Below are 24,564 nucleotides of genomic sequence, written 5' to 3'. Positions count from 1 at the left end.
ATTTGCCGCCCCTGGCAGGGCGGCCGCCAACAACGAAACTTCACCCGAATCTGACGGGGTCAGATTGTGGTCACGGTCAGATTGTGGTTAGAGTCTGATGTGTGACGCCTCTCGCGGTCAGGGGCTGGGCGATCTCTCCCGATGCTGTCAACGGAGGACGACTTATACGGCAGAGATCCTGACCTGTGCCGGGGGAGAGAACCGCACTCTCCCTCCGGACTTCTGGTGACCCGGTAGCCGGTGGGTCGCATAGCCCTATGGGTGCTGCGGCGGCAGGACCTAGTTTAGGCTTGGAAGCCTTGGCTACCACTTTTTTCTTTGTCCGAGACCGTGGCACCACAGTCTCGGCCTTCCTTCTCTTAGCATCCGACCGCAAATTCGGAATGCTGATCGACGCACCCTCATACTCACCGCCGCCGGGCGCTCACCGCGGCGTCCCTCCTACTCGCCTGGAGGCGGCCGACTTCTGTAAACTTGCAATCGGGACGGTCCCCGTGGAGGGCACCAGGTCCTCTGGGGCTGTGTTAGTCCCATTCATCGGTACCTCTCTCTACCCTGAAAAAAGAAAAAACAAGAATTTTTTTTTTTTTTTTTTTTTTTTTTACAAAGATCTCGCTTAGATTAAAAGTGGAGACCGGAGTGGTCTTTCCCTCCTCCTATAAGGAATTTGTTTGAGCAAACAGAACAAATCAAGAGGGGAGGGGTAGGGAGGAAGAAGAACCTAAGAATAGTTTAGGTATCTGCCTGTAAGAAAATAGAAAGGAGGTCGGAGACTTTGAAAAAAGAAACTCCTACAAGGTTCCCCTACTATTTTTTGTGCCCGAAGGAAAAATTCGAAACAAAAATTCAAAAATGAATGCAAGTTCAGAAGAGAACGAAGTTTCCACCTGCGAAGAAACACAAAAACCAGAATTTCAGAGCAGGAAGAAAAGGGATTGAGAGACAAACAATTCCAGATAAGAGAAATTTTACGATAATTTCCAAGAGGAAAAATGTAACCTCCTGTGGAAAGGTAAAGAAATTCAGAACAGGAGGAAGGAGGAACGTCTCTAGTAACGATTCCAAGAGGAAGAACGACACAGTAAATCCTCAAAAAGAAATCGTAGAGCCCGCCTGTCGAAGTAAAAAATATAAGACTAGGAGGGAAGAGGGAATTGAACGAAGAAAACAATTCCGGGAAAGGTCAAAAAAATTTCTAACAGGAAGGAGACCCCACCTGTAAAGAACAAAAATTTTTTTTTTTGGGGGGGGGATTGAATAACCAATCAATCAAGGTATAATTGCGTAAGCCGAATTAAACAATCCCCGAAGCGTCTGTGAATAAAATATTAATCAAGAATTTTATTCAGAACAGAAAGGAAAAGGAATTGAGCTTAAGATCCGCCTGTGAATAAAATATCAATCAAGAATTTTATTCAGAACAGAAAGGAAAAGGAATTGAGCTTTAAGATCCGCCTGTGAATAAAATATCAATCAAGAAATTTATTCAGAACAGAAGGAAAAGGAATTGAGCTTTAAGATCCGCCTGTGAATAAAATATCAATCAAGAAATTTATTCAGAACAGAAGGAAAAGGAATTGAGCTTTAAGATCCGCCTGTGAATAAAATATCAATCAAGAAATTTATTCAGAACAGAAAGGAAAGAGAATTGAAGAATTAATCAATCAATAATCAATCGAAAATCTTAATAAATCAATTCCAGAAAGCAAGGAAGGAACAGAGTTGGAGATCCCAACCTGCAAAAAGAAATAACAATAACACCCTCGACAACAAAGTGTAAAGGCTGTCTAGAATTTAATTCAAAAACGGCACCAAAAGCCACCACACTTGAACGTGAAGAACAATAACCATGGCAGGTGGTGAAGGCTTGCTGCCACGTAGGCAGGCCAAGCCCGGTGCCTCGCGAACGCGCTAGCGATGCGGCGCGACGAGAACTCAAACGTTAGAAAAACAATTTAAGTGTCACCAAAAACACGCTAAAAAGTCGCGCCAGGTGTAAATTCTGAACACAATCTTACACACAAACGGAAAGATTGAATTTAAAAGGGAGAATGCACAACAGATAAGCAAAAATAATATACCAAAGCTCAAAAAAGATTTGAGCTCTTAGGAGACTTATCTGAGCACGTCTTGATAGGTGGCTTGCCGAAAGCAAAAGAGGAAGATGGACGCTAATTCACTGATCTCTCCCCTACCTGGATGGGAACAATAACGCTGATTGGCCTATTCCGTGTTGAAGCACCGGAAGTTGGTACCTCCGCACGCTGAGTTCCCCCAAAAAACCAAAATCGTAGTAGAGTCTGGTACACAGCAATAGTGTGAATTCTTAATTATACTTACCAAATCAACTCTTATAACAGCACTTTTCAATGTGAATTTATACCTGATACAAAGTTTAAGATGTCGTCCTGTGCCACGTATAATTGCACTTATTGTGACGACCGTGGAAACAGAGAAAATGGGATTACTTTTCACAGATAAGACAAGCTGGTGAACTGCATAGTTGTAGACTTTATGTAGTCCCATGTGCTCAAATACATGTGTGGTAATTTTAAATTACCAGAGCAAGTTTCCAAAACTTTAAAACTCCGGGGGGGGGGGGTTATCGATTGTTGTGATTTCTCTGAAGCGTGATGAATTCAAACCATTATTCAAATAAATATTCAGTTTATTAATATTCACAGATGTCACCAAGTTTTATGAGTTTATCAATCATGTTTGGACAGAAGAATATCACGACTGAGACACGAAAATACTGACCGTGTATAGCATGTATTGTGAAACTCAAGTTAAGACTGAAAATCTGCCGTTTCGGAGGAGTTAATCAAAAATATTTTTGCAAAGCATAGATCCTGACCGAAATAGACTGATTTTTGGGACAAGGACTGGATCTACAAGGTATCCTGAAAATTATTTATCTTTTATTTAGGACAATAAAATTTACAAGCTATAGGTACATGTACGGTATAGGACTAGGACTTTAGGGGGCTTATGTAACTTGTGGCATGTGAATTTGTGATATTTCTCTGCCAACAATAGATCAAATTATTTTTTTCCAAGAACTCTTTTTTTAAGTACGTAAAAAAGACATTAAGCAACAGAGACGGATTTACAGACTTCAGAAATTTCACAGAACTTATTTTGAGATGCCGAATGTCTTCAAAGAAAAAATGTCTCGGTGGAGCAAAAAAAAAAGGGGGGGTTATCAACCAGAAATTTAGGGGGTGACGCAATGAAAATAATCTGACAAGCAAAAAAAGGTTATCAACCCAAAATTTAGGAAGGGATGCAAAACAAAAGAAATAATCTGACAAGTATCAAAAAAAGGGTTATCAACCAGAATTTCAGGGCGGACCACAACGATTTTAGGGGGTCCACCTGAATTTAGGGGGATGCAGGAAAAAAATTGACAAGCAAAAAGAAAAAAAAAGTTGTCAACATAAATTTTTGGGGGTCTGTCCCCCACCTAAAATTTAGGGGACCAGGACCCCCCGCTTCCGCTGCCTACATGAACAAACTGGGTAGAGGATAATTGAAGAGGGTCGATCGATGTGACAGAAGGAAAGAGAGAGAGAGAAGGTCAAGTCCACCTCAGAAAAATGTTGATTTAAATCAATAGAGAAAAATCAGACAAGCACAATACTGAACATTTCATTAAAATCGGATGTAAAATAAAAAGTTATGACATTTCAAAGTTTCGCTTATTTAAAAAAACTAGTGATATGAACGAGCCATTTATATCCAAATGAGAGAGTCAATGATTTTACTCACTATTTCTTTTGTGTTTTATAGTTTGAATTATACAATATTTCAATTTTTACGAATTTGACGTTTTGGACCTCCTTGCCGGAAGCACAAAATGTTAAAATAATGGAATACCAACCGAGATGTGCATATAACTGTTTTTTTAAATGAAGCGAAACTTTAAAATGCCATAACTTTCATATTACATCCGATTTTGATGAAATTTTCAGGGTTATGCTTGTTGAATTTTTTTCTTTTTATTCAAATCAAGTTTTTGTTGGGTGGACTTGTTCTTTAAAGGGCGAGTCCACCTCATGAAATGATTATTTGAATAGAGAGAAAAACACACAATAATGCTCAAAATTTAATCAAAATCAGAAATAAGATATGAAAGTTATATTTTAAATTTTCACTTAAGCGATAATTTTTCGGTGTTACACTTGTTTGATTTTTTTTTTGGGGGGTGGGGTAGACTAAAATTAAAGGGGGGGGGGTTCAAGCCCGGTGTTATAAGCCTTCATAACCTAGAAAGTCCTCGCCATATCGATCCTAAGATGGTTATTTGGAAAACCTCCAAAATACCCCTATACAAGTCAAGGATTTCATCCATTCTTCCGTAGGTGAGAAAAACACCAACCCCTTCAAAATTATGTTTCCGAATTGTATACTGGGAAAGTACCATGGTTTCAAGAAAATTGCGAATTCTGGCACCTTAAATATATGAAGTTTTGTATAAAAAGCAATGAGTGCTTCAGTGTACAGACAGCTAGCATATCGCTCACAATGCACATGCTCATGGAGCGATCGCGTTCCTTTTGGGGGAACTGGTATGGCGGACAATAGAACTCGCGGGCTTCAAACAAAGGACCCTCCCCGCATATCCAGTTAGGGGAGAGATCAGTGACGCTAATTGCGCGGTGATCATGGGTAGTAAGCCTGAACGGGAGAGGGCGCGCTCGCGCTTTTTAAATTCTTGGGAGTTCTTTTCGGGTATGGCAGTCCAGAGGGCTGAACTAGCAAATCAAGTAGATGTATGGAGTTATTGAAGTAAATGAGCAGATTTAAGAATAAAAATTTACCTTATACAAGAATGGGCACTTATAATAAGACAAAAGGGCACTCTTTACCACAAAGGGTCTGTTTGGAATGAAAGGGGCACTGAACGCGTTTGTAAAGGGGCATTTTTCTTGCCAAGGGGCATTTTTTTATAGTGCTTCAAAAAGTTGGGGCACTGTGCCCCCTGCCCCCCCCCCCCTGGATAGCCGCCCCTGACTTTTGAAAATTCCTGGATCTGCGCCTGCTATGGGGAAGTGCCATAGTACTTTCATAGTTCTCTGTTAAAGTACTATGGTTCATCGTTCTCTGTTAAAGTACTATGGTACTCCATAGTACTTTCATAGTTCTCTGTGAAAGTAATATGGTACTCCATATTACTTTGATGGTTCTCCGTGATACCATGAAAGTATACAGAGTACTTCCGCTGTACTTTCATAGTTCTCTGTGATACTTTCATAGTACTTTCAAGTAGCACAGAGAACCATCAAAGTACTATGGGGTACCATAGTACTTTCACAGACAAACATGAAAGTACTATGGAGTACCATCAAAGTATCATGTGTTAGGAGGCCTCTGTTCAGTATATTAAAATCAACCATAGTAACTCATGGTAGTACTATGGTACATTATGGTACTTCTGTATTTTCAAATAGTACTTTCCTATCCGTATGGTACTTTTGTGGTAGTACTATAGTACATTATAGTACTTCTGTATTTTAAATAGTACTTTCCTATTCCCTATGGTACTTCTGTGGTAGTACTATAGTACTAATGAATTTACCATGGATACTATGGTAATACTATGGTAATACCATAGTAATACTATGGTACTGTATGGTACTTTTTTACAATTAACACACATTACCATTTTACCCCCTACCCTCGCCCCCCCCCCCCCCCCATTTTCGATAGTGGCGCTTTCACTCGTTGCCCAACAACGATGCAGCAACGCTGTAGTTGACGGTTCAGCCAATGTTGGACTAACGTTGCAAGCCAACGTCGGAGCTTTGTTAGCCGTACAAATATAAACCAACAATGTAAACATCGTTGGACTAATGATGTATGCACCTGCACTTTCATGATCCATCTATGCTTAAACGTTGCGCATTGATGTTGTAGCAACGTCTTAAAGAGAAATTCCAGTAGTTGCAGTAAACACTGATTTCATGAGAAAGTCTGTAAAACAAGGCTTAATTGTCAGTATATCATCGAGGATCTAGATCTGGTACAATTACATTAACTGAACTTTGTTAAATCTTGAAAAGTACGCTGAAAAATGTTCACACCGAAGATCTCCTACACAGATAAGTGCACGTGGGACTTGCTTAGAGCGTCGGGCCCGACGCTCTACCCGAATCCTGTGCTTATTTGCTGATTTCTCAGCAATTACACAATTTCTTCCAGAATCCTTTGGCACATGCGTTTTATTCATACAAACAGACACTTTGGTGGTCATTTCATTGGATTCTGTACGAACTCATTTCGATATCGTTACCAAAACAAGCATTTACCTTTAATTTACGATTCAGCCAACTTTGGACCAATGTTACCAGACGTAAGAACAGTTTTGCCGACAACGTTGGAATCATCGTTTGTCTGACGACGTATGCGCGTACACTGCTATCGATGATTCGACGTTGCCTTCAAACGTTGTGGTATAGTTGGGACAAAAAAAAACAATCCCGAAGTTGGTCCAACGCTGTATTGTTACCCGGAACAAACCATATATTATTCAAATCTAAAATGTATCTGCCCATAGACATATTTATTATTATGGTTATCTATTTTCCTATCTATCTGCATTTCTGCATATTCATCTGTATTTGTCTTACATTCTTTTTCAGTCTCTTTTCAAACGTCCTACCAGCCGCCTTGTATGGTCAAACTATCACACCCTTCCGAGCTCTTCTAAACAACTACGAGCGATCGGCAGGGGTGCCAGAGCGAAATACGATCACAAAACAACGAGAGATCAGTCGATTTCTAGAGGCCATTTTCAGTACTGACGTCATTCAAAGGACCTACAATCTCCTTCACAATAAAGGTAGCAGTGTCGTTTATAATGATTTATATATCCATTATAATGATTTATATATCCATTATTTATTTGACAATGATTAGACGTACGGAATGCACCCAACTGTCTTCAGAAAAACGATACCAGTCGTGGTGATAAGGTAGACTTTTTTTTTATTTGACTATCCTGTAAAAGATAGCTAACTTTCTTGTGTATACCCTTAATAATCGCTAAATTTATCGTTTGTTAGACATTAAGCGAGTGCTGTTTCATTCGCTATGCTTTATAAAAAAAAATAATGCACCCTATTTGTTATTTCCACCCTCCCCCCACACACACACACACACACACACTAAAATTGCCATCATTGTCCCCGCTCATCATGCTCATGCCTTGCCTCCCTTTGTGATACGCAGGACATTTCGCTTCTCAAACCGAATTCAAGGATTTCTTGAATGCTACGTGGTTCGGTCTCTATTCACGGTCTGGCGGCGTCCTGGACTCTTCGGCATTCGAGCACACGTTCGTGGGGGAGATGAAAAATGGCGCTGTGACCGGATTTCATAACTGGATACAATTTTGTCTCCAGGAAAGAGCGGGAAATCTCAACTACTATGGCTACACCCGTGAAAAGCAGGTTAGATGCATTTTGTGTGGGGTGATAATAATATCAGGGTAACTAAGTGTGGAGTAAAGTGGGTATCTTTTCTCAACATGCATGGTGTCATTGACTTGCTTACACGTTATTTTATGTTGAGTAAACTGTCAGCACGAGGGCTTAGACAGCACAAGTACAAGTTATAGCGCGGTACCGCGAACCGAAACCAAACTGCAAATCATTTCAGTTGTGGCATACAAAAAAAAGAAAATAATTTGGAAAATGACATAAATTTATATTCCTGTTTTTATTACTCTTGTAATTACTGTCATATTCATTGTCATTATTATAGGCATTGTGCCATTATTTCAATTAAATCTTGTAATATAATAAGTTCGTATCCTGAACCAAGCGTCTACAACCTCTCTTTAGATGTTTGAATACCTGTCAATCGATCTTGATTATTTCACCCTTCTCTCTTTACAGCCAAATCAACTTCTTCTCCAGTTTAACTGGTTGGGCCAGGTGAAAACCCTGTCCTCCATCATACACGGTGTCAGTCCCGAGTTCGAGCTCGCTCTCTTCACCACGTGTTACATCGCACGACCAAACAATCTGTGTAGATTTAAAATCAACGATCGAAACGTAGCTATAAGAACGTGGACGCATGAGGGCGACAAACTTGGTGCAGCTTATTTCTATGTGTAAGACTTTCATGGATTGTGTTCAAAATGATATATTTTGGATTATCCCCCTCCTGCTCCTTCTTCTAATTCATCATCATCTTCTTCTCTTTCTTCTACTTCCTCTTCTTCTTCTTGTTTTTAGTGTTTGCCGCTATACATGTGATACATGTTACTTCTATAACAATGGTTGAAATGCGGTCACTGTAAGTGTAAAGTACATGTTTTTTATTTGTAAAATTTTGATTGTGAATAAAGTTCTACTTTGAAAAGTAAAAAAAGGCTTCTTCTTTTTCTTTTCCTTTTTCTCCTTCTTCTTTTCTTCTACTGTTTCTTTTTCTTCTTCTTTTTCTCCTTCTTTTTCTTCTTTTTCTCCTTCTTCTTCCTCCTCCTCCTCTTCTTCTTTTTCATCTTCTTCTTCTTTTGCCCATTTGCTTGTTATATTTCTTCTCATGATAAGTTCTCCGTATGATTTGGCTCGCTCAAGGTAAATGGTATACATCAACGAATAGGACATCAACTCACAATGCGCTATACTTGTTCTGTGTCCTTTTGCTAGCTAGCCTTGCAGTGAGATAAATAGGGCAAATTGATGTTTTTAAGATAGCAATCCTATACAATCTTATATTATTATGATATGAAGCATACAATTACAAATGAATCGTTAATATAGATATGACCTATGGTTATGTATTATGTTTAGTTAAGATATATGCTTGTAAAAATAAATGTAAAAATTGCTACGTAACAAGGATAACGTGACTAAGTCCAATGAATAATGAATAATAACAATTACATGCTCTTGTGTAATGTGAATCTTGTTTTCTACTTGACGACAGGCAAATTGTGTATCGGGTATATTAAAATTCTACATATAGGCACTTTCAATGAAGTCTTATGATTAATATATCAATTTCTAAATCCCTCTTGCACTTTCACTCAATTTAATATAAGTTTACAATAATATTGTTATAAAAACGTAAGCAACCTGTAAGTCAAGTTCATACCTGTATTTCTTCGATTTCCTCCTAACTTCCAATACTGGTTCTTGTCTTATTACTGAAATCATTCACTCTATGTAATAGCATTATAAAATAATAATTTCGATTTCTTATGTGTTGTAAATAACGTGTTTTGTTATATGTATACATGGTATAGGGCCCTGCATGGTTGAAAACAGTCAACCACCGAACAGGCTACCCTGGCTCTGGATAAAGAAGACGAATAAAATAGAATAAAACAACATGTAATAAAAATTTCACAAGAGTGAGAATAATTTGACTATGAAATACACGATATTGTGAAGAATGGGTGAAATACCACATGAAAACATGACTTGCGACAAAATCTATAATTTCTTACGTGATAAATGATTTATTTCATAAATTAATTGATGATGATGATGATGATGACGATGATGATGATGGTGGTGATGGTAGTGGTGGTGGTGGAGTTGGGATGGTGATGATTACGATGATGATGATAATGATGATGAAGATGATGCTGATGATGACAATGATAATGGTGATGGTGATTATAATAATGATGATGGTGGTTGTGATGGTGGTGGAAATGATGATGATTATGATGGTGGTGTTGGTGATGGTATTTGGATGTTGATGATGATGGCGATGATATTGACGATGATGATGACGACGATGGCGTTGGTGGTGATGATGATTATGATGGTGGTGTTGTGATGTTGATAATATTGATGATAATGATGATGATGATGATAATGTTGATGATAGTGGTGGTGCTGCTGATGGTAATGATGATAATAATGGTAACAATAATACTAATGTCCCTTGCTCTACCAAATATTCACTCGTCTTTATCATATTGACTGACGTCATTTCCAGAAATCCACAGCTGAGAAAATAGGAGAAAGATAAACATCCTTAAAAAGAATCATATACGAAGAAGAGTCAATACAGTTATCTGTGAGAGGGCAAAGCCTATTCAGCCAAAACCACCCCCCCCCCCTTCTTCCGCTAACCATCGTCGTAACCATGGGTGTCGATTTCCGATGTGAATCTATTGTTCAAGGGGGGTGATCTATTGTTTCACCCCCCCCCCCCCCCTTGAAAAGTATGCCGTTACGTATCGACAACAGTGGTAGTTACTTAGCAGAATTAAACATATGGTTTTGCCATTTCATACTAACATATTCCAGGTTCAATAGTTGGACATAAAATAAAGTCATGAAGAGTATCGTCATCGTCTTCCTATTGGTTGTCGCCCTCGTCTGGGGCCGGGAGCTTGCTCCCCTTCGTAAAGCGCCCAGGAAGGTAAACGACCGTCACATCGTGGTGTTAGAGGTAGGTCAGGGCTAAAAAGGGGAAATATTGTTTATCAAAGGATATAATTTCAATTATACAGTTTCCTTGTTTATAACTCAAAGGATTTAAATTTCAATCCCTCGATAATTAAAACTAATTAAGATTGAAACTGAATCCAGAATTCGATTGGTCCCTAACAACATTCAACTTTATGGACGTTTTTCAAATCCTTGCATTTTAGAGTATAGGGCTTAATTTTTTTTATTTTTCTTGCGATTTTATATTGAAACGTTCAGCAATACGTTTTCTTTCTCTCTCTTCCCCCCTTTATTTATCCAGTACATTTGAACTAATAAACCTGATTTTTATGATAATAATCGGATTCACAATCTTTTCCAGTCGGTGACCAGGGCTTGGTAGGGCTGCCCTATGGTAAGGCATCGAGGTCCCCCGGAGAGAACATAAAGCCATTGATTCCCTGGTTCCTTCTTTTCAAGTATTGAAGCTATCTCAGCAATCAGATAAAAATTGAAACTCTACTTCGAATTAATTCAATGTACTACACAAGCAACATGTTTGTCTTCCAACAGCAATCGCTAACAAACTAATTTCTGAACTCAACGAAACATGTTTTTTGTTCAAATTTTAATACTGTGTAGGAGGAACACATGAAAATCATTTTAGGTTTATAGAGGTTTTGTCAGGAAGGAGACTCTTTTTTCACTTAAGAGTAATTTCAAGGATTTTTTTTCATCTAGCGTCATGTAAATGTCGACGACTTCGCTCGTAACCTCGACGATGCAGTCCTGTTTGATCAGCACCCTCACGACGTCACCAAGCTGCGCACCGCCATCAACGCCGTCATCGTCGATTTGAAAGACGACATGGTTGACTGGGTAATATTCAAATTCTAGCACTCCCATCCCCATTAACATATACACACCCACACCCCTACACACCCTAACCCACCCACATGTATCTACCCCAACATACAAATAACGCACACCCGAGCACACAAGTCAAAACTGAACGCGTAGCCGCGGCCCTCTCCCCTGCCCATAATAGCCGCCCTTAACAACAACAACACACACACACACTCAACACATATATTTCCGATGTTCGTAATTACAGGATTTCTATACCCTTCTAGACAGAACAGTGTGAAATACAATATAAAATCACCATAGCAACGTTGACTTTGATACATTTAACACATACACATTGCATACGCGTGCACAGTCGAATATGTGAACACATTGCAATGTGAACGCTTTAACTCTCGAGGTTTCCACAGTGTAAATTTATCTTCATGTTGAATTAGAACATTGTAATTGTATGTATCACATATTCACATGGTAGAAATACACTGTAAATACACATTAGGACAGTTTTCTCTCTAGCAGGGGAAGATAAGAAAGTTGACGTACATCGTGTAGTGCTATCTCAACACGTTTTCGTTTCAATAAATTTTGACAGAAAATGGTCGAATGTTCTTTTCGCTGATATTGCATTTATATCAGTGGTAAGGCTGATATGAAAACATGAGATAAAGTTTTAAATTGCTACAATGTCCATATCCCATGCATACAGTTGAATTCAATAGTGTATCATTGTATTTTATACAATATATTATATGAGTAATATGACAAAACAAAATTATCATGAATTAGATTCTTTCAAATTATTCATGTTCTAGTGTTTGTGTAATCCTACTGGATCAAGATTTGTCTTCATCGTATCGTGGGGGGGGGGAGTGGGTGGGGGATTACAACGAAAGCTTAGTCAGAAATAATAGTCGATTTGACATTTTCCGAACCTAGAAATGTTCTTTCCGATGAAGTTTTTTTCTTGATTCGTGTTCCTATGGGGTCCTAGAACAAATTCAGCTTGGTTGCCAAAAGTTGCCGTTTGGGCAATTTTGCTAATTTGCATAAATCCAAAATGGCCGCCAGATGCCATTTGGAAAACCTAACTTTTGAACCCCTGTCCACAAAATGATGAGTAATGACTCGTTTTAGGGGTTTAGAGATGTGTAGAACTGATTTCTGTAATCATTTTTGCAATATAAGGTCATCTTCAGATCAAATCCAAGATGGCCGCCATATGCAATCTTGAAAAATTGACTTGTGTTCCCCTTGCCCCAGAATGACGAGTAATACCTCTATTTAGGGGTTTTGGGGTGTGCAGAATCCATTTCTGCTTTCTATTTTGCAATATAATGTCATCTTCAGGTCAAATCCAAGATGGCCGCCATATGACGCCATCTTGAAATATCAATTGTTGAACCCTTTGCCCCAGAATCATGAATAATAACTCTATTCATGAGTCATTAGGTATGTTGATTTAATTCATGTAGTTATTTTGCACAAAAGATAATCTTCAGATCAAATCCAAGATGGCCGCCAACCGCCATCTTGAAAAATTACTGTCTGAGGCTTATACGTGTTAGAACTAATGTAAAGGGATTTCAGTAAGAATACTCATTTCTTTTATTAATTATCAAGTTCATTTCAACATTAATTGCTCAACTTAGAATGAATCCTCTTTAGGTTTGGGCTATCCATTTCGAGTGTATTTTTTAAGGTCCATTCATACCTTTGTACTGAAGAGGCTTTTAGGGTCTTATTTCAATTTGAAAGTGTTTTATCAATATTATTTTTCTAAATCAATGTGTCCAATGATTGGTAGGCATCAGTGCGCCTTAAAAGACGATGGTGTAGCGCTAGGCCTTACATTTTCGAGAGTGACTATAGAGCTCCACTCTAGAGTGGCAGTCTCTAGAGCAAATTTTTACAGATGAAGGAGGATGACGCTGAGACACGTTTATAATTAGAGATGCTGCCCTAGCCTTCCTCCTAGGCCTTTGGTCTGCCAATTTAGCATTCCGATTATTTTCTGACGTCTTGACCCCTGTACTTAGTAGCTCTCCGTAGAATGGATGGCGACTATCATCTACACCTTCATAAGTGTTAGTGTCTATGCCGGCAAGTTTTATGTCATATTTGCATGTGTCTTTAAAACGGAGGTGTGATCTATCGATGGGGTGAGACCAATCACACAGCTTACCTTGGCGAATCCAAGAAGGGATTCGCCAAGGTTTCATGGGGCAAACATGCCCCAACCACCTGAGGTGCCTTTGACTAAGGAGCGAGAATAAGCTTTTAGTGCTAGCACGTACGCTGAAGGGCCTCTGTATTTTTCACTTTGTCCTGCCATTTAACGTGCATGATACGTCCGAGGCAGCTGACATGGAAGGTGTTCAGCCACTTTTCTTGGTCGGCGTACGTTTTCCAGGACTTACTTCCGTGCAGGAGCTTGGCCATGACTGAGACAAATTTTACAATCCTGATGCTTATATGCTTGTCCTGTGAAAGGGGACAAGAGACATATAGTCGGTCCAAGGTAGGTGAGGAGTCCACCATAACCAGACGAGTGTGTGCTGTTGATATACATATCTGGAGGACAGTCGGTGTCTTGAGTCTATCAGGATTTCTGACTGTCTCAAAGTCTGATGGATGGTCCAAACCCCTTACATGCACAAGACAGGCAGCTGTTATGTATGACTAGGTCTTGTACTCCCACTTCTTGAGAGGCAGGGGCGACATCGTTTCCGTAAAACATTTCACGAATGAGAACAATCCTGACCGTGGAACAGTCTTGGGGAGCCTATCTTCTGCAGGAGGCTAAAGAGTGCACTCCTGCTGACCAAGTCAATGGCTCTTGTCAGGAGGAAAAGTCCAATAATAATTATAAAGGAAGTTAATAATTAAATCAATTTTTTTGAAAAAAAATACGGAGAAATCAGTTTTTAATTCAAATAATACTTTAAAGTAATTTCACTGGAAAAGTATGGTTGCACAGAAATAAAAAATGGATCAAAACTCCCGAAATCATAGCCCAACCCTTGAATGGTTTAATTCTAAAGTAAGCGGTTAATGACGAAATCTATCAACCATCTGACCATCTTAGACATGACTTGACCTCGAACTAAAAATGGAGTGATTAAAAGAAATGAATCATTCTCACTGAAATCCCCTTACATGAGCTCCAATACATAACAATAACCTTATTAGCGACAGCACTTCTTCAAGGTTCAATAGTCTCGGAAGTAGTTTTTTTTATTTCTTAATATGGCGTTTAGTGGTCATGTTGGATTATTTTGACCTGGAGATGATCCTACATTGCAAAATTATGAACAGAAATTGAATGAACATACCAAATAACTCGCGAAAAGAGGGATATTATTCATGATTCTGGGACAAAAACTTGAGAATTAATAAAAGAAATGAGTATCTTACTGAAATCCCTTTACATTAGTTCTAACACGTATAAGCCTCAGACAGTAATTTTTCAAGATGGCGGTTGGCGGCCATCTTGGATTTTATCTGAAGATTATCCTTTGTGCAAAATAACTACATGAATTGAATCAACATACCTAATGACTCATGAATAGAGTTATTATGCATGATTCTGGGGCAAAGGGTTCAAAAATTGATATTTCAAGATGGTGTCATATGGCGGCCATCTTGGATTTGACCTGAAGATGACAATATATTGCAAAATAGAAAGCAGAAATGGATTCTGCACACCCCAAAACCCCTAAGTAGAGGTATTACTCGTCATTCTTGGGCAAGAGGAACAAAAGTCAATTTTTCAAGATTGCATATGGCGGCCATCTTGGATTTGACCTGAAGATGACCTTATATTGCAAAAATGATTACAGAAATCAGTTCTACACATCTCTAAACCCCTAAAACGAGTCATTACTCATCATTTTGTGGACAGGGGTTCAAAAGTTAGGTTTTCAAGATGGCATCTGGCGGCCATTTTGGATTTATGCAAATTAGCAAAATTGCCCAAACGGCAACTTTTGGCAACCAAGCTGAATTTGTTCTAGGACCCCTTAGGAACACGAATCAAGAAAAAAACTTCATCGGAAAGAACATTTCTAGGTTGGTGTATTGAGCCTATGAGACTGTCAAATCGACTATAATCAGGAATTTGGTAGCTTGTAACGAATGGCAGTGAATATCACTGAACCACACCCCCCTCTCAAGAATTACTCATCTGTTTATCAGGTAGATTGCCAGTTCGTTTGCTGCCAACTCGTCCACTCACCACATGGTCTACCTTCATTTAGTCTATTGCCATTCCGTCCACCAAAATTTCGTCTAACAACCATTTGTTCCAATCTTCACTTCGTCCAATCAACAGTTCGTCTATTACCATTTCGTCTAAGAACCAGTTGATCAAATACCCATTTTCTTTTCCTTCATTTTGCACAAGCAACACTTAAGTTAATTAGAACAAATGGTATATGGACTAATGGACCAACTGGTTATTAGACGAAATGGCATTGGACTAAATGAAAGTAGACCATAATGGTGAGTGGACGAACTGATGTTAGACCAAATGTTAGTAGACGAGTTGGCAATTGGACGAACTGGATATACACGAATCGGAAATAAACCGTTTATTTACAATTGTTGTTTACAATTATTGTTTACAGTTATTGTTTCCAAGTATTGTTTTATTTACAATGATTTTAACTATTCCTGTCAGGTTCGCTCTCTTGACGGTGTGAGATTCGTTGAAGAGGACTACTTTACCCAGGTAGAGTCTGAGAACTGGGGAACCGACCGTGTTAACCAACGAGACCCCCCTCTCGATAATGACGACACAATGCGTAAGATAGCTTCAATCAATCATCAACTTATTAACTGATTAATCATCCTCCCATACGTTTTTACCCACTGTCTGTGAATGAGTCTCTCTCTTCCTCTCCTTCCCTCTCCCTTTTTCTCTTTCTCTCTCTCTCTCCTTCTCTGTCTTTTTGTCTGTGTCTGGCTCCCCCTTCCCCCCACACTTTTTTTTCTCTTTGCCTTGCTCCATACCTCACTTATGTTTCTATCGGTCGTGTCGGTGCCGGATAGGTGCCAGGTAAAAATGGCAGAGGTAAAATTGGCGAAGGTAAAAAATGGAAAGAGATGTGGGGGGTACTGGTTTGTTAAAAAGTCAAGAAAAAACGATTTTCATTCCAAAATGAAAGGGGATTTGCTCAGAAGTGAGAAAATGATCAAAAAAAGATTTATTCTAAATAAATGAACTTCTTAAGTCTGAAAAAATACAAAAAACATTAACAATTAGATAATAAACAGAGTTAACTTTTTTCTTCTGTCCAAAAATAACAGAGATGTGTGTCAATCTCTACATTTCAGCATACCAACCTAATTACCATGAGGGTGCTGCTAATGGTGTGCAAAATACCAAACAGCACTCCCGCTTAAAAGGGGCAAGGGTTATGATCATCAACAGATCAAGGCATTTATATTCAATATCATAGTGAATGCAGCGGTAAAGGTCCAGTGTCTTCTTTATTCAAAGAATCTGACCCAGACCCCAATCGACCCCATATTGGTTTACCGGGCAAAAAAAAGATTATTATTGATTTTCACAGGTTACAAATTCAGTGCCCAACCTGGGAATGCATGCTCATTGCCATGTAATATTGTCATGTCATAATCAAAAGAATAATGTAGACTCCATACACATAAGGATAAAATATTCAACCACCATCGTTCGTGACCTGGCAAAGCTTTAGATCAAAAGAACCAGTCAAAAGACAAAGGAATGTTTAAAAAAAAATGAATGAGAACAGTGCAGTTTCATTTTGCTTCTGATAAATTGAAAAAAAAATCTGTCCTTTGATTTCTTTTTTCTAAGCCTTCATGGTACACCTCCACCAAATTCGTAAATAGCATTGTTAGACCGATGAAGTCATAATGATATGGTGAAATGCCTAACCGTGACACGCACTTCTTATTCAATCTGTGTACATGCGGCGGATTTTTCGACAATTATTACTATTATTACCATTACTGCCATTATCACCCCTGCCATTTTTACCTCTGCCATTATTACCCCTGCCATTTTTACCGCTGCCATTATCTCTGCCATTATTACCGCTGTCATTATTATATAAATCAACTAATTCACAAGATAGAAACTAACCAATAATTATCAAATAATGAATACAAATTCTCAAAGGTAAACTCATTATTACCATTATTATTCTAAACATAAATATTTTCTTTATCAAAATAAAGAATACTGAACATCATAATGATAATAACAGTAGTAAGATTCGAATAATGAAAATAATGATGGTGATAATTATTATGAAAATAACAATAGTCATAACAACGCGCATTGTGTGTCTCTTTTTTTAATATAAATCAATGCTCTTTTTTCATTACATAGATTTTCTAAGCTATTTGTTTCAATCAGTCTCGTCTCATTTCCATCAGCCTCTGGTCTAGGGGGAAACATCTTCATTCTGGACACCGGGGTTCGAATCACTCATGAAGACTTCGAAGGAAGAGCTATACATGCTGCTAAATTTGTGACAGGGGTGGTAAGTTGAGTATAGTGCTACAAGGAGGTCAATCAGATATTTCTTGTCTCCGATTCCCAGATAGAAAAAAAATCGAAAAACAGATGAAAGCAAAATAAATTTTAACAACTTTGTCTTGATTTCCATTGTAAATACCTTGTGATTGATCAAAATGCCCAGGTGGGTGTTTCATAAAGCTGTTCGTAAGTTAAGAGCGACTTTAAGAACGACTGGTGATCCTTTCTTATGCGCGTAACCATCGCTAATGAATATGCTGTTACCACAATAAAGGATCACCAGTCGTTCTTAAAGTCGCTCTTAACTTACGAACAGCTTTATGAAACGGCCCCCAGGTCTCTACAATTTATAGGGCTAATTCACATTGAGCTATTAATAACTGTGTGAATCGTATTTGGGGTTCAACTACAATAACGTAATTCTAAGCAAGGTTTAAGTTTTCTTTCCTCGCCTTACCTCAACTTTGCTGTTTGTTGGGCGAAGTGTGTACAAATTCCCATCCTTGTGTTTTTTTTAAATAGGCCCTAATGCTGTTATCATATATGTTGTTTTTATTAAGTGGTGTTTCACAAAGATTTAAGTATGATTTAGAGTCGCACTTAAATGCCTAGTTGCGCGCAGTATAAAAGGCATGACAGCATTGGTCAGATCATGCCAAGAGGACGCGCACTACCGCGTATTGATCAATAAGATTGCGCGTTGCATATCTTGTACGCGTCGACATTTAAGTGCGACCTAAGTAATACTTAAATCTTTGTGAAAGCCCCCCCCCCCAGGAAATATACTATTCAAATTTTTTTTTACTTTCTGTTGCTTCAGATTGATCATAACATTAGTATAGGGCCTTCCGTGATCCGAGTTTATAACTATTTGATATTTCTCTCTCCCTTACTATCTCTGTCTCACCCCTTCACGCCCCCCCCCCTCCAACTCTACCCCTCCCCCTCTCTCTCTCTCTCCCTCCCTCTTCCATGCAACACAAATGCACCCGCGCTCTTCCTCTTATCCTCACACGCACTCACACATACTCACCCTCACACACACCCACACACGCGTTCTGATACTTTCCCTCACCGTCAGGACGCCGACTGCCACGGTCATGGAACGCACTGTGCTGGAATAGCAGCCGGAACAAAGTACGGTGTGGCAAAGAAGGCAAACGTACATGCGGTCAAAGTTTGCGACTGCATGGGTTACTGCTCCACTGATTCTCTTGTACAAGGTAAATATATCTCTGTATTTGGACACCGATTCCAGATGGGGACGGTCAATCCCCCCCCCCCAAAAAAAAAAGAGACATTAAATTATTGCTAGCAAAAGAACGAGAAAAAAAAATGACGGGAAATGGGCCGCGAAACGGTTTTAAAAATGTGTGTGAAGGGGGGAGGCTGACAATACAGAAAATCACAATTAGATGTTTTTTGTACACGATTTTTGAAAAACTGGGGGGCTGAAGTCCCCCCCCCCCCTTGCGGCCCCAGGGAAATAGATTTCGAAAATAGACTGTTAAAAAGCCGCCCCTTCAGACCAAATGGTCCAATGAATATAATACGCCAATATTAAATGGAATTTATTTATTTATTTTTTTTTATAGGTGTCGATTATGTTGCTCAGATGAAAACGGGAGGGATGCAAAACGTAGTTGCCTCTCTGTCGCTCAGCCTCGACTCGTCTGCGTTCGGCGAGGCCGTCCAGAGGGCCATCGACTACGGCGTCGTCGTGCTCACGTCGTCCGGCAATGATCGACGAGACGCATGTCGACTGATTCCAGGCAATATCCCCGAGGTTAGATTCTCACCCACGTGTGTTTCATTTATGTTCACTTAAAGGGGAAGTTCACCCTGATAAAAAGTTTATTGTAAAAATAGCAGAAAAAATAATTTAAAAAATATTGCCGAAGGTTTGAGAAAAATTCATCAAGTAATTAAAAAGTTATTAGAAAAAAAAAGTTATTAGAATTTCAACTATTTTATTTGTGACGTCATAATTATGCGAGCAGCATTCCTACATAGCGAATGGTAAAATATCAATGAAATGTCAGTTTCTCAGAAAATTGAAAATGGTTTTCACTGTTACTACTTTTGTATATCAATAGACAAATCATTTCACACCCGATCATGAATAGAAAACAAAATTAAGTCATCAGGAACCATACAAAATTTGAAATTCATGCATTTTATATTACATAACACATGGGACAGCTGCTCGTTTATGACGTCACGAATCCAAAACTTTGAACTCTAATAACTTTCTTACTCTTTAACGGAATTTCCTTAAACCTTCACCAATATTCTTTACTATTTTTTCTGCTATTTTTACAACAAAGTTTTCTTCAGGGTGAACTTCTCCTTTAATACAGGCTTTTCTTCTTAATCTCAAACTCGGGCTCAAACTGCTAATGGGCCATGTCGGTTTGATCTACCATTTTGACCGAAATGGCCTTGGGTTTACGGTACACTCAGTCTAATTCATACTTCGGAGGTGTTGCAAGAAAACATTTGCAAGCGATTGCAAAATCTAATTTGCAAGTGATAGATCAATCACGAAAAAACAGATCAATGCACTCTTGTTGACGTCAGAAGCAGATCAGTGATCGATATTAAGTTTGCAATTAATTGCAAGACTTAGATTGATATAGGGACCTAAAATTGACTTGCAATCGAATGTAAGTTTTTTTCGCAACACCCAAGTAGTCAACTTTTCCTTTTTCAAATGGGTCTATCGTCCACTTAATATCTTAATGAAAGTTTGGTCCATATACGAAGTTCGTCTAACCATAAAAAAACATTACGTTGTGTAAGACCAAATTTGATTTTCTACAAAATGGATACAGCCCAGATGAAAGTAAGACAGAGTGGTTGACTAAGTAACAATTAAACAAAAATGTCATACTGACTATTTGCTAACGAAATTAGCTTAGACCATCTGGGATGAAGCCAAACGAGTAGTCATGGTAGTAGACAAATTGGTGTAGACCAGTCTCCCCGGTACATGTGTAGCCGACGCAATTGGGCAGTATATCGTAGCCGTAACGTTTTCAATTTTCATGAATAAACCTTTGGGAATGACGATATGATAGCGTTTGATAATACTACGGCTCATGATGGCGACACGAAACGTCTTATCAATCCGAATAAAACTTTAAACTCAGAGATATCTACACAATTAAGTCCACGTTCAATCGTTTAGAGTGTCGTATTGGCCTGTCCTTGAGTCCCCGTTTAAGGTGCTTTTTCAGGACCATTGTCGCAGATGCTGTCCACTCTTCAATGGATGCGACCTCCTCCCCCCCCCCACCGCCCCCTCTTTCCCAATTGGAGATGAAGGGAAATCGAGGAGGAGCGAAATCAATGAATACTGGTTTTGCACGGGGTCCCACTTTGTTGAAAAGGAGGAGCTCTGCGGAATCGGTTCACGCTATACGCTCTGCTCCTTATTAAACATGTTAAAGCAAAAAAAAAAAGGCCCCCCCCCAAAAAAAAAAAAAACCCGCCCCACCTCCAAGTTATAAGAAGCATGGGAGGAGTGGAAGCCCTCTCCGTTCTCCTCCTTTTTTCCATTCTTTTCTACATCCTGCAGGTCTATCACCATATCAACATACTTTAAAATACAAATGTCTATGTCATATTAGGTTTTTTTATTTGTTGAATTGTGTTCCTTAACTAAGATTATGTTATATATATTTTATTATGTTTTGCAGTATTTTCGACCTTGTCATGTTATATTTATCATACTTACGTTGTGAAACGGAAATCAATAAAATCAAATCAACATTGCTACATAACTTTTCGTAGCTCTTCCAACGCGAACATATTTTATGCTTTCTAAAGGTGTTTGATAACGCACTAGTAATGCTAGTGGTGGTTCGATTCATTTGTTTGGGGTGCCCTGTTGAGCAATACACTAAATAAATGAATAACTTATCGTTTTCTCAATATATGATAGATAAGGTAACAAGCATCTAACGGGCGCATCTAACATCACATCGGTGGTCGGCACACGTTATAATCAATGTTCACGTTGAGTGAACCGCTGCTTGTGAGCAAAAGCAACTTTTTATTTTATTTTTTTATTGTACAGGCCCCCTATTGATTGGGTATTTTTTTAATTCCTTCTTGCTTTCTTTCTTTACTTATTTCTTTCTTTCAAATTTCGAGTTTCTGTATATGTTTTATTTCCTTTTTGCTCTCTCTCACCATTTCTTTCTTTCTTTGATACCTGCTTATGTTCCTTTATATCTTTCTTTGTTCTTGTCTTTGTTCCTTTCTTTCGTTCTCTCCTTCCTTCTTTTATTCCTTCCTTTATGTTTTTGTTCTTTTCTCTATTTCTTTCTTCCTTCCTTTCTTTATAAAGGTCATCACGGTTGGTAACACGCAACCAGACGATTCCATCCGACCAAGCTCCAACTTCGGAGATTGTGTCGACATCCTCGCCCCGGGAACCGACATCGTCAGCTGTGGAAACGATGATGACACGGCAACTTCGACGAAAACCGGAACCAGCATGGCCTGCCCTCACGTTGCAGGTAAGTATGGTTAGGACTCGTTTTTTATTTACTTTGACTACAAGTACCAGATTTATTTTCATATCGTCCAATTGCAAACTCGTCGACTTTCATTTGGTCTACCAAGAGTTTGTCCAATGTCCACATGGTCTAATTGCCATTCCACCAATCACCATTTTGTCTAATAACCAGTTGGTCCAGTATTTAGCCAGTTAGTGCATATACCCTTTCGTCTTTCTAGACTAAGTGTTACGTGGGAAAATTGATGAAAATAAAACGAATGTTAGACCAACTGGTTATGAGACGATATTGTCATAGACTAACTGGTGATTAGACGAAGTGCTGATTCTACCAAATGGTTATTGGACCAAATTGGTTGTTAGACGAACTGTTGATGGACGGAATGGCATTAGACCAATTAAAGGTAGACCATGTGGTGAGTGGACGAGTTGGCAGTGGACGAATTGGCAATTTATCCAAGTACCTTGTCTACTTCTCAGGCAATCTTACACCACATGGCACAAGACATAAGTACCGGGAGCCTCGATCTATGCTTCATTTTGGGGGGCAAAAGTGGAAAGAAAACTCGCCAAATTATAATTCAGAATTTTGCGCGCGAAGCGAAAATCTGTCGAAAACTTGACATTGAAAAACAAAACATGCTGAACAAAAGTACTTTTATGACAAGTTGAATGATTTCGATAATAGTTTTCCCCCAAAACATAAAATTCCAACATGACTGTCCAAAGTGTGAATATTATGGGGGGGGGGCAACTCGATATGTTTAACCATCACATCCAGGATCGATGCCTCTGATAATTACATTCTAAGATATCCTTCCTCATCCACCCCTATTTTTATCCTCCTCTTCTGCAAAAGGAGCTGCAGCCATACTGATGGCGGACCGCGGGGTCGCACCGCAAGATGTTCGCAACACCTTGATCGACGAAGCCTCGCCGGATAAGATCACAGGTCTCCGAGACGGAACGCCAAACAAACTCCTCTATGTCCGCCCAAGCCTGAGCATCCGGGAGAACTAGGAATACTCAACAGTCCTTGGACCGTTATTAGTGACGGATCCACCATGAGAATAAATAACTTCACAGGAAATTAAATTCGTATAAAATCACATAATCACATAAGCTCTTCTATGTTCGGCCATGCATGCCTTAGCATAAACAAGAACTATAGGAATATTCGAGATTTTTGGACGTTTATCATTAATGAAGGATCCATGATTAGAATATATATCTTATGTAATATAAATTGAAATTCGTTAAAATCACATAAACTCTTCTCAGTTCGGCCAAGCCATAGCATCAACAAAAACTAGGAATATTCGATAGTTCTTGGACCGTAATCATTAGTGACGGATCCCTGATGAGAATAAATATCTTACTTGTATAAACTGAAAATCGTAAAAAAAATCATATAATCGTTATGTTAACCCAAATATAGCATAATCAGGAGAAAGCTTAGCATATATATTCAAGGTTCTTAGACCATAAATATTGGTGACTGCTCTATGATGAGAATACATTTTCTTATTTAATATTAACTGAAATTCGTTAAAATCAAACAAACTCTCTTGTTCGGCCAAGCCTTAGCATCAACGAAAACTGGGAATATTCGACAGTTCTTGGGCCGTACTCATTATGACGGATCCAAGATGAGAATAAATATTTAATCGGAAATCGATGTTTTTATTTAGTATCATTTGGTCAATTGTTTCAGAAAGCAGGGTATTAAACCTGGTTGAGATTTTAGTATGAACGACTCCAGATATGCAATATCCGTACGCATAAATGTCCTCCCACCCCCCCCCCCCCTTCCCCACACACACACCCTCACGCACACACACACACACAACCGGATGCCAAATTGGTATATGTACTACTTTTATTAAACTACTTTTTAGAACCATAACATAGAGGGAGACATACAATATAATACAAAAAGTACCACTAAAGCTGCACCGATATACCCTCCCCCCACCCCCCCCCCCCCCCCTCCTCTGTGATTGGCTGTAATTGGCTTTGAAATAGGTGGATTTCCTCTCGAAGAGAGTACATAACACCCCCCCCCACAAAAAAAGATGATAATAAATAAGTGAATAAATAAATAAATACATTATTAACAAATAAATTATTAGATAGATAGATAGATAGATAAATAAGTGTCATAATTGATAACAGCTCAGAGGGGTCTTATCTGAAGCTACAGATCTATTATTCTCTCATTTTCATTTTTTCCCTATATTATGTTTATA

At 38.8% G+C, this 24,564-nt stretch overlaps 2 protein-coding genes across 2 annotated transcripts in view; both read left to right on the top strand.

The window, feature by feature from the left end:
- LOC121431421 (poly(U)-specific endoribonuclease-like) overlaps positions 1-8,155 on the top strand; it is a 28,871-nt gene extending 20,716 nt beyond the window's left edge. Inside the window, exons 4-6 of the mRNA XM_041628988.1 lie at positions 6,645-6,844; positions 7,234-7,454; positions 7,902-8,155. Of these exons, the coding sequence (XP_041484922.1) occupies positions 6,645-6,844; positions 7,234-7,454; positions 7,902-8,123 (643 nt within the window). The 3' untranslated portion in view covers positions 8,124-8,155. The remainder of the gene's footprint in view (positions 1-6,644; positions 6,845-7,233; positions 7,455-7,901) is intronic.
- Positions 8,156-10,202: 2,047 nt separating this feature from the next.
- Positions 10,203-23,453, top strand: LOC121430900 (aqualysin-1-like). The gene is made up of 8 exons (XM_041628328.1): positions 10,203-10,419; positions 11,139-11,276; positions 15,943-16,066; positions 17,688-17,794; positions 18,872-19,013; positions 19,386-19,576; positions 22,145-22,316; positions 23,175-23,453. The coding sequence occupies exons 1-8, from the start codon at positions 10,303-10,305 to the stop codon at positions 23,333-23,335; spliced, it is 1,152 nt and encodes a 383-aa protein (XP_041484262.1). The 5' UTR covers positions 10,203-10,302; the 3' UTR covers positions 23,336-23,453.
- The last annotated feature ends 1,111 nt before the right edge of the window (positions 23,454-24,564 follow it).

This window comes from Lytechinus variegatus, chromosome 17 (genome assembly GCF_018143015.1).
Source record: "Lytechinus variegatus isolate NC3 chromosome 17, Lvar_3.0, whole genome shotgun sequence".
Lineage (NCBI taxonomy): Eukaryota > Metazoa > Echinodermata > Echinoidea > Temnopleuroida > Toxopneustidae > Lytechinus > Lytechinus variegatus.
The sequence above is the reverse complement of the archived record's forward strand: the minus strand, read 5'-3'. Positions and strand labels throughout refer to the sequence as shown.